We start from the raw sequence: 12,809 nt of genomic DNA on the forward strand, positions 1-12,809 counted from the left end.
AATAGTCCAGCTAAAAAGTAGGGATAGTAGGGCTTTTTCAAGAAAAAGGAGGAGCCCAACAAAAAAGTACGGAAAAAAGGGCCTGCATGAAAGCCTGCAATTGGATTAAAACTATTGATTTTATGACATGGAATAAAAACTTCCTAAGTTTTTACCAAGTTTTTGACCTGAGCTGACTCGTATTCACAATTTTCAAGACAGCACGTTGAGAAGTATCCTGACAAGTTTAATAACAATTGGATAAAAACTATTGACACATGTCAGACTTAACAGTATTTATTCCGGATTTGGAAAAACATGAAACAACAAACTAAAAAATGCATCAAGTTTGTAACAAAGGATTGGTCAACAAATTATAAAATACAACAAGTTTGTAACACATGATTGGTCTTATGAGACTGAACTCCATGTACATAAATGATCTAAATTAAAATACAACCAGTAAAAATAGACATGAAAAGAAATGATATTAATATTTTTTGAGTAACCTAAAGATGAACAGACATGCATATTCTTAAAAGAGCTTGCATCTTGTAATAAAACAGTTTTCTAGCTGTGGAAATAGCTTACAGATATCACTGCTATATGAAATTAAAAAGCAATTCATTATGAATGAAATCCACTCTGGATAGCAAAAAGTTATTTGTTAGAGAAATCAGAAAAAAAGTGATTTAAATTTCGAAATCATCCTATTAAACAAACATATGTTGATCAAGGTTCCATATTAGATCTCTTCCGAGGCACATCGGAAGTCGTAGCATGTTATTCAAACATGTAACAACAACGAAAGTCAATGACATGAATATAATATGTATCAGTTGCAATCAAATTCTCACTGATTAGCCTGTTATGTACAATATTTCACATAGTGGTGCATGTCTTATCTTTAAAGGAATTGAACACCCATTAAATATCTTGAAATGAATTTAAAAGCTTGCTTCCTGGCAAAGTTACATTGTATACACTGGTATGAGCAATTAAGCTTAGAAATGCCCTAAACTCTGAGACAAACCCTTACACATTTTTACCTCAATTAGGATATATTCCTATACAAAGTTCAATGATTCTGTTTCTTTAAGTTCATGTAAGTTGTGTCGGGAGACAACATATTTTCCCTGCTACGGGTATTGTACACATTTTTGCCCAAAGTTGCATGGCATTCTCTATTGGTACAGCGCAAAGATTCATGCCTTTGTCAGTCCTCCATTCCGATGTATCTAAAGAGAAATGCCATGGACTCTTTGTTGTGTATTCGGCGTATTGCCTCCACCAACATCCCGCTGATGTCCACTGTCTTGATCTTGTTACACTGCATCTTCTGGATCTCATGCGGAACTGTGTTGGTCACCACAACCTAGAAACATTGCATGTAAGTTACATTATGTGACACCTGTATCACCACAAGTATATGCCACCACTCACCCATGTATCGGTCAATCAAAGGGGGGGATCAAGTCACAAATAGTTGGGCAAAAGACTATGGCCATGACTGGATTGATCATGCCAAAACGAAGGCTATAACAATACGACAGTAAAAACCGGAGACAGTGACTCACAACGTTGGTAAAATAGATATTCAATTTATTGATGTCAAGTAGCGTTTTTTCTCCACGCAGTATAAGAATTTCAAATTTACAAAAACTCAACAGGGTTCTTCTGCTGGTCATGAAATCCTTAATACCAAGTTCGAGGACCTTAGGCAAAAACATACTCTATTTATCAACCCTACACCGTTTTTGTGTTCAAGGACACTGTGGCCTACTAACATCAAATTAAAAAATGGTCATCTGTTGGCCATGACCAACATTTCAATCAAATTTGAATAAGTAAGCCCAAGCATACTCAAATTACAAATCAGATAAGGTAAGTATACATATTTAATTTTCTTTTTTACATTTGTTTTCTATGATTAAATAATAGTGCTGAACCAAAAAACTAAAAAATTACTTCATCAATGTAGGAGTCTTCTATGAGCCTTGGTGCATCCGAGGACAGGAGACCGTGTGTTGCCATGGCATAGATCTTGTACGCCCCTCTCTCCTTCAACACAGCCGAGATCGCTACAAATGACTGGACGTCGTCTATCATGTCGTCCTGTGAAAAGAAACTTCCTTTCATACACTCACATGTTTAGGCCAAAAACCTATATTTTTCTTAAGATAGCAAGTGATGATACAAATGATATTGAAAGTTTTATATATTTTTTTAACATTGCTTACTGGTACATCAATTATTTAGCATTATATTTTTTTTCCGAAGCTCAATTTTTTTTTCATAAAACAATGTGTTGGTCAGTATATCTATTTATATTCATTATAAAGAACACGGATGGTTGAATTAGGTTTTGGACATTTCTTATTAACATTCTGCCTCATACTGATGTGTCCCAAAATAAGACTTCTTTGTTCTTACTGGGTAAGTATTTTTCCCTTAAACCTCAATGAGATATCTGTGATATACTGGCTCAGCTCTCATCTAATAATGCAGAGGTCCTACCTTTTTATTTCCTTGTTTTGTTTGAATCTTCTTTATTTTTCTATTTTTAGAATTTATTTTATTTCTAACTTGCATGTCAAAATGTTTTGTACCTGAATACTTCAATACCGTAGCTTATTGGCCTTAAAACATCATGAAATTATTTCAGTTTCAAAATGCTCTTATTATCTTATATTATGAAGACTTACCACAATGATGGCAATCCTCCCTCCAACATCACCAACAACATTAAGTGGAGGTTTCTCTTTGGCCTGCATGGCTGAAACAAACCAAACACCAGGTCAGACCTGTCCTATGGTTCAATCATCAACTGTAAACCAGTTGTTTTAAATAAAAACAAATAATTGCATGTTAAGTGATCTGTATGAAGCTTCTATCATGGAGGTTTGTCTACATATATCAATGAATAAAAGAGATAATCATCACAATAGTATGACTGACATGTAATTAGAACACTGATTTTAGATATACAAATAATTACATACTTGTTTGTGTAACTCAAGTGTCATCCTACCTTAGTAACATTTTATGGAGATATGTATGGCCTATAGTACAATTTAAAAAGTATGAATATTATCATTACTAAGCTGAATACATTTTTAGCTATCAATAGGTGTTCAACTCAAGTTTTAAACACATCAGTCTTTCAACATTTATACATGGACATTGGTTAAAAAAAACATATTTATTAATAAGGATCTCTGTTCATTTCGAACATTAGGACATTGTCTATAAATCCAAACAGCAAGTCAGTTGAGTCCAAACAGTAATCAGAGTTATGAAAAATCAATGCTTTATACAATTAATAAAGGACCTTGGACACTATTTGTATGAATTTGCCAACAATGAACTTCATCATATGCCTATTTTTATTATTTTCTGCATCCATGAACAACCTCTTATTTTATTTTATTAAAACACACTTGATCATATACCTTTACTACATGTGTTAAAAACTTCATCTACAGAACGTATATTATTATATGCTCCTAATTGTAAAAAAATGATAATTGAAAAATAAACAAATTCAGAAAGGTAACGTCTGAGGTCCTTAACATTGTGGGTCAGTTCAGGGGCTGTATGAATAAAGGCGTTATCCTTATATTAACAAGGACATAAAATAACATTAAACCGTGCATCCTTTTCTGTCCTCTTTGTAAGGCTTGCTATACGCATATACAGTGGCTTGAGTAGGTTTGATAAAAACAAAGGAGGTTCCCATTCCCAGGAACTAGTCATTAGTGTTAACTGTCAATGGGTAAAAAAACAAACTACAGTTTAACTTGATTAAAATGCTAGTAATCAATAACCACTCGGGAGTAAATAAAAAAATAAATATGATAAAATTGAAATAGAAATTTAGTTAGTTTCTGTATAAAAACAGAGTTGCTTCTTGTTTGTACGTAAATGAATACAGTATGTTCCTATCTATGCTGTCATTTGCAGATCAATTTTCAAGATATTTAGATTCTATAATACTAAAAATTTTAAAAAACATATTTGTGGACCAAACATTGAACATTATTGTCCATTCCTCTGCTTAATCCTAAATATGTGCCCCCAGAATATACATCCTGCTCTACAGCTTTACAACACATTAGATAGATGACATGCATGACACAGCAAGAATTATAATAGCAAAACATAGCTGGTTATCAACATGTAGATCTAGGCCAAAGCTTATCGGTTTTTCTCAGATAATCAAAGGGCATATTACGATTATTTCAGCAAGTGTGTCTTGGCTTTGTGGAAATTATGGTTTAAGATAAGGAGTTATAACAGGGTGCTGCACCCTGCCCTTTTTTGATGGCACCCCTATAGTTTGTTTAAAAGCTTATTGTATCATTAAAATTGCAGTTGAAAGCTAAAACTACTTCAATCAAACACATTTCTTACATTTTTTGTTAAAATTTATAATACATATTTAAGTTCTTCACAGCCTGAAACAATGTGCCTTTTTCATCCTTGCACCCTGTCCACTTATCTGCATCACCATGTCCTTTTTACATCCTGGCTAAAACCCTTAAATCCTTTTTACATCCTGGCTAAAACCCTTTTTACATCCTGGCTAAAACCCTTAAATCCTTTTTATATCCTGACTAAAACCCTTAAATCCTTTTTACATCATGGCTAAAATCCTTAAATCCTTTTTACATCCTGGCTAAAACCCTTAAATCCTTTTTACATCCTGGCTAAAACCCTTAAATCCTTTTTACATCCTGGCTAAAACCCTTAAATCCTTTTTATATCCTGACTAAAACCCTTAAATCCTTTTTACATCATGGCTAAAATCCTTAAATCCTTTTTACATCCTGGCTAAAACCCTTAAATCCTTTGGCATCCTGGCTAAAACCCTTAAATCTTATGCCAAGTCTCATGGTACTACCTTTTAAGAAAGTCAAGCTAGTATTTTTGTAGCCAATGCGCTGTACATGAACTTGGTTTGCCCACTGCCGCTACCACTGACAACTCAAAGGCAGTGACAAAATAGTTTTCATAGAAAAACAGACAAGCTCAAAACGACACACATCTCTAAAACAGAATGAATACTAAATAATTTCATTTCGTATTCGTGAGTTAAACTCTGAGCAAATATTGAGAATAATTTGAGAATAAGTTGTTAGTCAAGATACAATTTAAATGCAGTACAAGTATAAATCCTTATTTTGATGAGATTTGATGACCAGCATGTATAACATGTACAAGGAAAGCATGCTTTTATAGCACATCACATCAGTTTTACATGGAAACTGGGTATTTTCCTTGGCAGCAGTCAAGGGACACAACTCATTACCCTGACCTGAATCTGAAAGGACAGACAGGAGTTACCCAACATGCCCAAACCATGACAACACTAGAGAGCAGCCTAACTATATCAATCTACCTACAACCATGTATCTACACCACAATAAACACTCAGGTTCTACTATACATTTTAATGAAGCTTATATATAGACAGAGTCCAATGCACCCAGAGTGTTCAAAGAAGCTGTACTAATATTATAATAGAACATATTATGTATAAGGCTAGGAAATTGTCATGCAAAGTTTAGAACAATGAGTGAAAATTTCAAACGTAAAATTATATATTATATTGCTGCAAAAGGTGAACATTTATATCAATATGTGCCACATATCAATACTACTGTTTGTAAATAAACTTTGCTCATCAATTAGTTAAACAAACCATGATCACAAAGCTGGATCAAAGTGACAGTCAATATTTACCATATCACATACAGAGACAGCGAGTTTTTACTTTTTTTACGGGTTTCATTGCTGATGGCAGTCAGCATCTTCTTTGGTGTGCACTTAATTCCCTAAGTGAAGTTTAATTGCAGACAGTATTAATGATAGAAAGGTCCAAACACTATTTTACAATAAATCTAGTGTTTTGAAGAATGTTCAGAGTCCTGTAAAATTGCCAATTCGGACAGAAAAATTACCGGGGATTGGATTAAAAGCAGAGGCCTCCCCATGAACATGCCGGGGCGGGGACGTCCGACCATCAATAGGTTCATCATCATCTTTCTCCTCTCCGTGAATCACCGCAATACTAAGACGAAGACGCTCCGCGAATGATGTCACCCTTTTCACTGAGTTAGGATTCCGGGCCACTATCACAGCATTACGGAAATCTGGTATCTTAAAACAGAATCATGTCATGTAAATGGTACAACAAAAGGGGATGGCTAAGTCACAAACTTTAACGAATTAAAATAGTTTCTGTTTGATTAAAAATGCTCTTAAAACTAGATGAAGAGCCTGCAAATGCCACAAACATGAAACAGTTCTTAGAAAAGTTGCTCTTGAACATTTGTGCCAAGTTATTTTGAAATCAAGGCACAGCCTTGACAAGGCAAAATACAAAATATGTTGACCAAATGACCCTTGAGTGTGACCTTGACCTTTGACAACATATCTGGATCTTGTAGGTGACACACTGTCTTGTCATGGTAAACATTAATGTCAAGTTATTACAAAATCCTCCAATGGATGGCCAAGTTACAGCTCAGTCATGTCAATATACTAGGAATTATGACCAATGACCATCAAGTGTGACCTTGATCTCTGACATATAGACATGGTGCTTGTATGCAACATGTTGTCTTGTCATGGTGAACACTTGTACTAAGTTATTTTAAAATCCAGAAATGCATGGACAAAATATAGCCCAGACAAGTAAAAAACCATACCAAACAGAGATGCACACATATACACCGACCCCCATTGTGGCGACATTGTCAAGCTAACTGCAAGCAGATTTTAAACGATGTAATTGAACAAAAGACATTTGTATTAGTCAGTTCTCAGATAAGAGATGAAACAAGAGCTATCAAAATCAATGGAATTATGCAATTACAAAAATGCCTACATTCAGGAAGAGCTTATAAACACTATTAACATATGCATGACCAAAACATGGTTAGTGCCAAATGTGGCCGGGGGGGGGGGGGGGGGGGGGGGGGGGGGGGGGGAATAAAGTAAGAGGTAGGGACCTGGGTCTTACACTTGATACCTTCAACAAGTATTTGGAAAAAAGGATTAACCAAATACCCAAACACAAAAACATGCATGCAAAAACATAAATAAGATAGTATTAGTGGCTGTGACTCACTGTAGACTGAATATACTCTATCAGGAATGGGGACGCTCGGAGATTGTCAACGGGAATGTCAAAGAAGCCCTGGATTTCTTTCTGGTGGAGATCTATGGTGATGATGTGGGTTAACCCTGGTAATGGAATATTTCAATTTATTACCACACCTGAACATCTTTCTTCTTAAAACTGGATATTGTTGACATCAAACTGTATCCCAACAAGTTTATAATACCTCATACTGCCATTTCCAGAATGATCCTGCCTTCCAAGGATCAGATATTCTAGAAATGAAGTCCCAAAGTATCCCAAAGGAAAACACTTTTAAATGATCCAGAATTACCAAAGTTGACAAGTCACTCCTAGAATTCACAGTCTGTTTTCACTGACTACATGTATGTAAACCTATAGATGTTCTCAAATTTAGATGCAAAATAACTTTCCCATTCATAGAAAAAAGGCTGGTCATCAAGCCTACCTTTGGACAATTTTATTTAATCACTGTATCATACCAGCTGCTTAGTGAATATGATTTGCGAATACAAGTTGTTGAAGAAAAAATACTTTATGATGAACAAGTTTGTTTTCCTACAATAGTGCTTGGCATCAAAGTTTTAAGTATGCCCTGCTGAACAAAATCCAGAATTGGAGAAAGCCCAGAAAGGAAGGCATATGTGAATTTTGAGCATTGAAATATTAAAAGCCAGCAATCCCACTTAAGGATTTTACCCGATCTGCTGAGCATCTTGGCGAGAAGTTTGCATACGATAGATCCTCGTTTTCTCATCTTGCTCTGCTTGGAGTATGGCAAGTACGGAATGACGCCTACAACATTGCGGGCACAGCTTGTCTTGCAGGCGTACGCTAGGATCTGAAGCTCCATCATGTCATTGTTCACATCCCTGTATACAGCAACATTGTATGAAGATGTTTATTTATTTACAGTTTGATAATAGAAAATGTCAACAGATAACAAACAAGAGCTGTTGTAAGACAGCGCGCTCGACTACGCCGCTTTGACTTAGAAGTGAATACAATAAAAATGTAATATGTGCCTGTCAAAAGCAATAAAACAATCAAATTAAAAGTGAACAAGAATCGCAATGTGACAAAACCGGATTTTTAATGATTGGCAGAAGAGATTCAGTTTCAACTGCTTTCTCTTATTGTTTGTTGCAGTGACCTTGATCCTAAGGACCCCAAACACAATCCCATGGAAGTCCTTTATAAACTCTTCCTACATATCAAGTTTGGTCACAGCATGTCAACCATAACTAAAACAGTAATCTATTTTAAGTAACAGTGACCTTGACCCTAGGGGGCCAAAAGGCAATCCAATGAAAGTAATGCATAAACTAGTCCTATATACCTAGTTTGGTCACACTATGTCAACCCTTACTTGAGTAATTCAGTACTAACCATATTTCTATTTATAGCCTTGACCTAGACCATAACTCTCGGGATCCAAAACACAATCTCAGGATAGGTCACTATAAACTCTTCCTATATACCAAGTTTGGTCAGAATATGTAGACACTTAAGTTATTCAATACCAACCCTTTTTCTATTAATAGTAACCTTGACCTTGATCCTAGGGGCCTCAAACGCATTCCCATAAAAGGTCTCCATAAACTCTTCGTATATACTAAGTCTCTTTATGTCAAACCTAGCTAATATTATTCAATACATAAGGTGACTTTGATGCTGCCCTCCAACCAGCCCAACCTGAACAATGACGCAAGCCATTCAAATAACTTGTTACCTTTATAAAAATGTGGTTAAGACTTTAAAAATGTGCCTGTCAAAAAAAAAATAAAAATAAATAAAAAAAAAAAAAAAAATCAATCAAGGGCCATTTTTGTATTTAGGGTTAAAATAGAGTTATGTGACCTTATCGTAAGATGGTCGTCATTAATTGTGCAAAGTATAAAGTGCATTGAATGAAGAGTTTAGAAGTTTTTTTTATTAAAATACCAACTTGCCCTAAAACTTTAACCTGCCCTAAAACTTTTAACCTAAGTCAATCAGGGGCCATAACTTGGATAATATGGAGTTATGTAACCTCATTGGGTGATGGTCAAGTCAACTGAATGAAGGGTATAGAAGTTATTAATAAATATCCCAACCTGCCCTAAAACTTTAACCTAAGTTCCATAGTCAATCATGGGCCATAATTTGTATAAAGGATAACATGGAGTTATCTAACCTCATTATGTGATGGCCCTGAACAACTGTGTGAAGTATTTAGTCAATTGAATGAAGGGTATTGGACTTATGAGTGAAAATCCCAACTTGCCCTAAAACTTTAACCGACGCCGACACTGGGGCGAGTAGTATAGCCCTCCTCATTCTTTGAATAGTCGAGCTAAAAAGAATAGTGATATACAAGCACTTCATTACAATAGTGAGTTGCTCCTAAAATTTATTGTCCCAATTTCTTATTTTGCTGTGTTTTATTGCTATTGTTTGTTTTGAAATCTTTGTCTGGCTGCCATAATACGATCAATTAAATTATGAGTCGAGTCTTGTCATATATGTCACATTTGAATAAAGGATAGTTTTCAAAAAGAATTTGACAGGATTGCCTACAAGAGAAATAAATGCAAACAGAATACTAAAGTCATCCTTCTCTTGAATACTCCCGAAACAAATCCATTTGATTAACATTAACAGCACTGTACTGCTGTACGTACCTGGGCACATCAATATGTGATATTATCATTAAAATCAAAATCATGCCTACTTTGTGCCAGTCTGTATGATGTAAACATCCTTCCCACGAACTGACTCCTTGATCTCAACACACGTTTCTGAATCAAAAACATGTTACTGGCACCCTATTGAGGTAAGCATAACAGAAAAGGCAGCAACTTAATTAAGACAATTTTCTCTTTCATTGATTTAAATCTCACTTTGAATAATGCAAGGAAAAAACATACATTCCCGTTTTATTTACAGGTGTACTTTAAAAATAAAAATTTCACTAGTTAAAAAAGTTTATCACTTTTACAGAGCCAACTTAATTACCTCTATTTGCCTTGTTGTAACAGCAGCAGTCTAAAAGATGAGCAGACAGCTTCCTGAAAATGGAGGGGTATTTAAAGTGTGATTGACACAGACAAGATTCATAAGTATTCCAGCTGTAAAATATCACTGCAATTTGGAGCATCGTTTATTTTAGTATTTTTCTTAGTTTTTTTAGAAGCTTAGCTGAGCTGATAAAACATTTTCCCTTCATGCTAGAAACTGTGCCTATCTTGGCATATGAAACAGCAGGCCAGCATATGTAAACATTGCATACTTATTTAGTAGTCAGTCGGGTTCCAAAAATCAGATTAAATGATTTGGGTAAAATAATTACATAATGATGTTTACAATTTATGTCAAAACTTCCATAACAACTATGACTAATTTGTGAACTCTCCAAGATATTGACAATAATTTATATTGTTGCAACTTTGTATAATAATATTTGTGTGTATAAAACTAATAACTGTTATTCAGCATTGCAGACTGGAAATTGGTTTAGTATGAGATGCCCAGAACATTAGAAAAAAAAACCTATCTCAGAAATTGTAAGTTTCAATTGCAGTTCCTAGTGGAACATAATCATTAAGATGAACATTCTCTCAGGTTAAAGAAATTTAATTTACACATTTCCTAAGGACCTGGTTACTGTTGTCAGATCAACATTGTTCTTTAATTCAACTATCAAATCCAACATTGTTGCATGATGTAGTCAGGGAAAATTCTATATCAGATTTTAAATGAGAGGATTGCTCCTTTTTTCCAAAATGGGTGAGAGAATTTTAACTTTTAAAAGAGATTTTTTTAATAGAACATGTTATCAAACCTGAAATTTTGTGAGGTATTAATAATTTCGATGTTGGAGAGGCTTATCAAATGCAGATTTAAACCTGCATAAACGAATGGGTTGCAAAAATAATTGAATTTTACAAGATATCGATGAAAATTCGACAAGGCACAACAAACAAAAAAGGCACAAACTGCAAACGAACGATAGCATATATTGAATAAAATTATTTTCAATACTGATTAGACGCTTTTTATGAGAGAAATCATGAAAATGGATCTCTACAATTATCCTAGTCCATATTAACATCCGCTTCAGAGTCTTTGACAATTTTTTGTTTCGGCGACTCTATGCGTCCATATCCCACTTGTTGTTTTCCTAGCCAAGAATGACAGATCCCAGCACTAAGTAACTTGAACAGAAAGACCTGAATTTGTGTTTCGTGAAACAAATAAGTATAATAAGAGAAAATGGCTAAAAATAATTTATATGTAACTTTTGTGTTTTTATTTAACAATGCCGTGTTAAATATTGTGGAGTTAGAGTTTAAGAATATATTTTACATTGGCATGAATCAGTCCACTTGTGGCGTTTCGTGAACAAAATGAATATCCAAATGAAAAAGTTCCATATACTCACATTATGCAACAGTCAATTGTAACAACGCCCCCCCCACTCCATGTCTGGGGAATAGCTTGGACCTTTGGTCCAGCCAATCCTGGGTAAAATCCCCTGGGGAGACAAACTGCTGGTAAAATCCCCGACAAATACCCACGCACCCATGGAGCGAAAACAAAACCAACGCATTCACTCGGCACTGCGGGGCCACCTGGATGGTAAAAACTAGGCCCATTTCCCCCGCATAACCCCTGGACTGGGGGAGGGGGGGGGAGAGGTTACAATTGACTGCTGCATTATTGTGGCTAGAATTATCCCTGCCTTATTGGTAAATTGGTAAAACATTCCTGGACCGGTTTTAACAGTTAAAGTAAATTTAAAAAAAGAATAGTTTGATGTTAATTACAATATTGTATTTACAATATTGTAATATATTATACCTCACATAAATGTGTCCCTTCTTTGTATATATAAACTTGATCGGTCCGTATATCACTGTATTTTGATGAAAATCCAGTTTAATGACGTCAGCGGTCCATATTATATTTATGGCTGGTCCAGACCTCGCCAAAAATGTAATATGGACCGCTGACATTATACAACGGCTAAGTGCGGCTTGCTATTTTCACAAGGACGAAAATTTGTTGCAAGTAAACATAGATAGCTTTGTTCAATAAAACACATTTAAATCGTTTTAAAAATATTAAATGGTAATGAAAAATGTTCGATATAATATAAGAAATATAACACACCACTTCGGGCCATATGGCATTATAAGGACTGGTCAGTCAGCCCCCGAAGGTGAATGGGCCTCGGCTAGCGCCTAGGTACATATACACCTTCGGCAGCTAACTGGCCGGTCCTTATAATGTCATATGACCCTCAGTGGTGTGTAATATTTCTTAAATATTGTAATTACAATATTGTAATTGTTATTTATTTGTACTCATTAAGACATAATGCATTGTCATATCTGACGAAATTCATTCCACTGCCCTGTCCTGGTTATTGTCCGCATGTGCACCAGCACCTGCACTGGTCTTGGAGATTCTGCGGGAAAGGTTCTCATAATGAATGTAGCTGTATTTTTTTAAAATAATTTTAAAGATCACATGTAAAGGTTTACAAGAACTTACTCTGCAATCATTTGTGCTAGTTCTGGGTGAGAGTTGCCCGATACTAGTACCATAGGGCATTTTTCTCCTGGCATCGTCATGATTCCAGCCTGGTTTGTTTCATCCGACCTTGACCTTTCGTCGCTTGCATCAATATATTTAAATT

At 35.1% G+C, this 12,809-nt stretch overlaps 1 protein-coding gene across 1 annotated transcript; it reads right to left on the bottom strand.

Moving 5' to 3' along the window:
* Positions 1-260: 260 nt before the first annotated feature.
* Positions 261-12,787, bottom strand: LOC128213135 (phosphoribosyl pyrophosphate synthase-associated protein 2-like). The gene is made up of 9 exons (XM_052918673.1): positions 12,665-12,787; positions 10,124-10,176; positions 9,840-9,906; positions 7,826-7,998; positions 7,115-7,230; positions 5,943-6,141; positions 2,685-2,755; positions 1,948-2,094; positions 261-1,354 (listed from the first exon to the last, which is right to left on the bottom strand). The coding sequence occupies exons 1-9, from the start codon at positions 12,742-12,744 to the stop codon at positions 1,196-1,198; spliced, it is 1,065 nt and encodes a 354-aa protein (XP_052774633.1). The 5' UTR covers positions 12,745-12,787; the 3' UTR covers positions 261-1,195.
* Positions 12,788-12,809: the final 22 nt, after the last annotated feature.

This window comes from Mya arenaria, chromosome 2, assembly GCF_026914265.1.
Source record: "Mya arenaria isolate MELC-2E11 chromosome 2, ASM2691426v1".
Taxonomy (NCBI): Eukaryota; Metazoa; Mollusca; class Bivalvia; order Myida; family Myidae; genus Mya; species Mya arenaria.